Below are 1,089 nucleotides of genomic sequence, written 5' to 3'. Positions count from 1 at the left end.
CACCATTATTTGGGCGTGAATGATTTTTATTGTTATTTGGACGTGGATGATTATTATTGTTATTTGGACGTGGATAGTTTTCACCACTATCTGGACGTGAATAATTTTCATCATTATTTGGACGTGGATAGTTTTCATTGCTATTTGGACGTGGATAGTTTTCACCTTCGGTCGAATTTTCGGTGTCCACTTTGTTCCAGCCCGGAGGACGTTTACCAATCAATCCTGGAGGACCGCCGCCCCCTAATCCGGGAGGACCGCGACCACCTGGTGGCCCTTTACCACCACCCCCCCATTTATTATGACCCGGTGGTCCGGAAAGATCAGTGTTGCCGCTCCACTTGGAACGACCTGACCGGCCATTCGCGGCTGTTGTTTCGTATCGATCAGAAAAGCCATAGTCCAAAATCTGCGCACGAGCCTGTGGAGACACTAAAAGAGTGAATAATTTCTACATAAATGCTGATTCTCGAAAATCGTTCTCTAACACATATATGAGAAACATTAATATTAATTTTGTATTGAAATTTAATCGGTCGCAAAAACAAGAAAATTATTTAATGGAAAAATCACCGACTTGATTACATTGTAGAAAAAAAGAGGTTTTATATGTACATAAAGACAGAAATAAATTCTATAAACTATTCTCAAGGATTCTGCGTTTGTACAGAGCATGATTGCTTCGATCTTTGAATATTGCAAAAACCGGTCAATGTAAACTTGTGAGGGAATTCGTAGTCGCGCGCGTTAGTTCATGAATATTCAATTGTCATCACCCGGCAAACAGGAATTATGTTTGGTTTCTGTCACATTTCCATTTTAATTTCAAATACAGAAGAACTTTTCAGAAACATCGCGATATGTGTTAATATTAAGAATACTCTCATCATTGCATTGTTGTATGTATGATTATTACGGATCGGATTTTACGGACGGGTCATTTTTCATTCACGCCAGATAAATTTCATTAATCGCTCGAAGATTTGTCTAGTTGTTCGACGATACAACGATGATACTTATCGCACAGAATGAGAACGCGATGCTTAATCTCGCAATTAAATCGCATCGTTGCGCGAACTTTCGTGGCCA

At 39.6% G+C, this 1,089-nt stretch overlaps 1 protein-coding gene across 1 annotated transcript in view; it reads right to left on the bottom strand.

The window, feature by feature from the left end:
• Window positions 1–1,089, bottom strand: part of LOC108754879 (myb-like protein A) — a 6,162-nt gene that overhangs the window by 4,713 nt on the left and 360 nt on the right. Inside the window, exon 2 of the mRNA XM_018497526.1 lies at window positions 4–432. Coding sequence (XP_018353028.1) covers window positions 4–432 — 429 coding nt within the window. The remainder of the gene's footprint in view (window positions 1–3; window positions 433–1,089) is intronic.

Source organism: Trachymyrmex septentrionalis, unplaced genomic scaffold, assembly GCF_001594115.1.
Source record: "Trachymyrmex septentrionalis isolate Tsep2-gDNA-1 unplaced genomic scaffold, Tsep1.0 scaffold81, whole genome shotgun sequence".
In the NCBI taxonomy this organism is placed as follows: Eukaryota; Metazoa; Arthropoda; class Insecta; order Hymenoptera; family Formicidae; genus Trachymyrmex; species Trachymyrmex septentrionalis.
The sequence above is the reverse complement of the archived record's forward strand: the minus strand, read 5'-3'. Positions and strand labels throughout refer to the sequence as shown.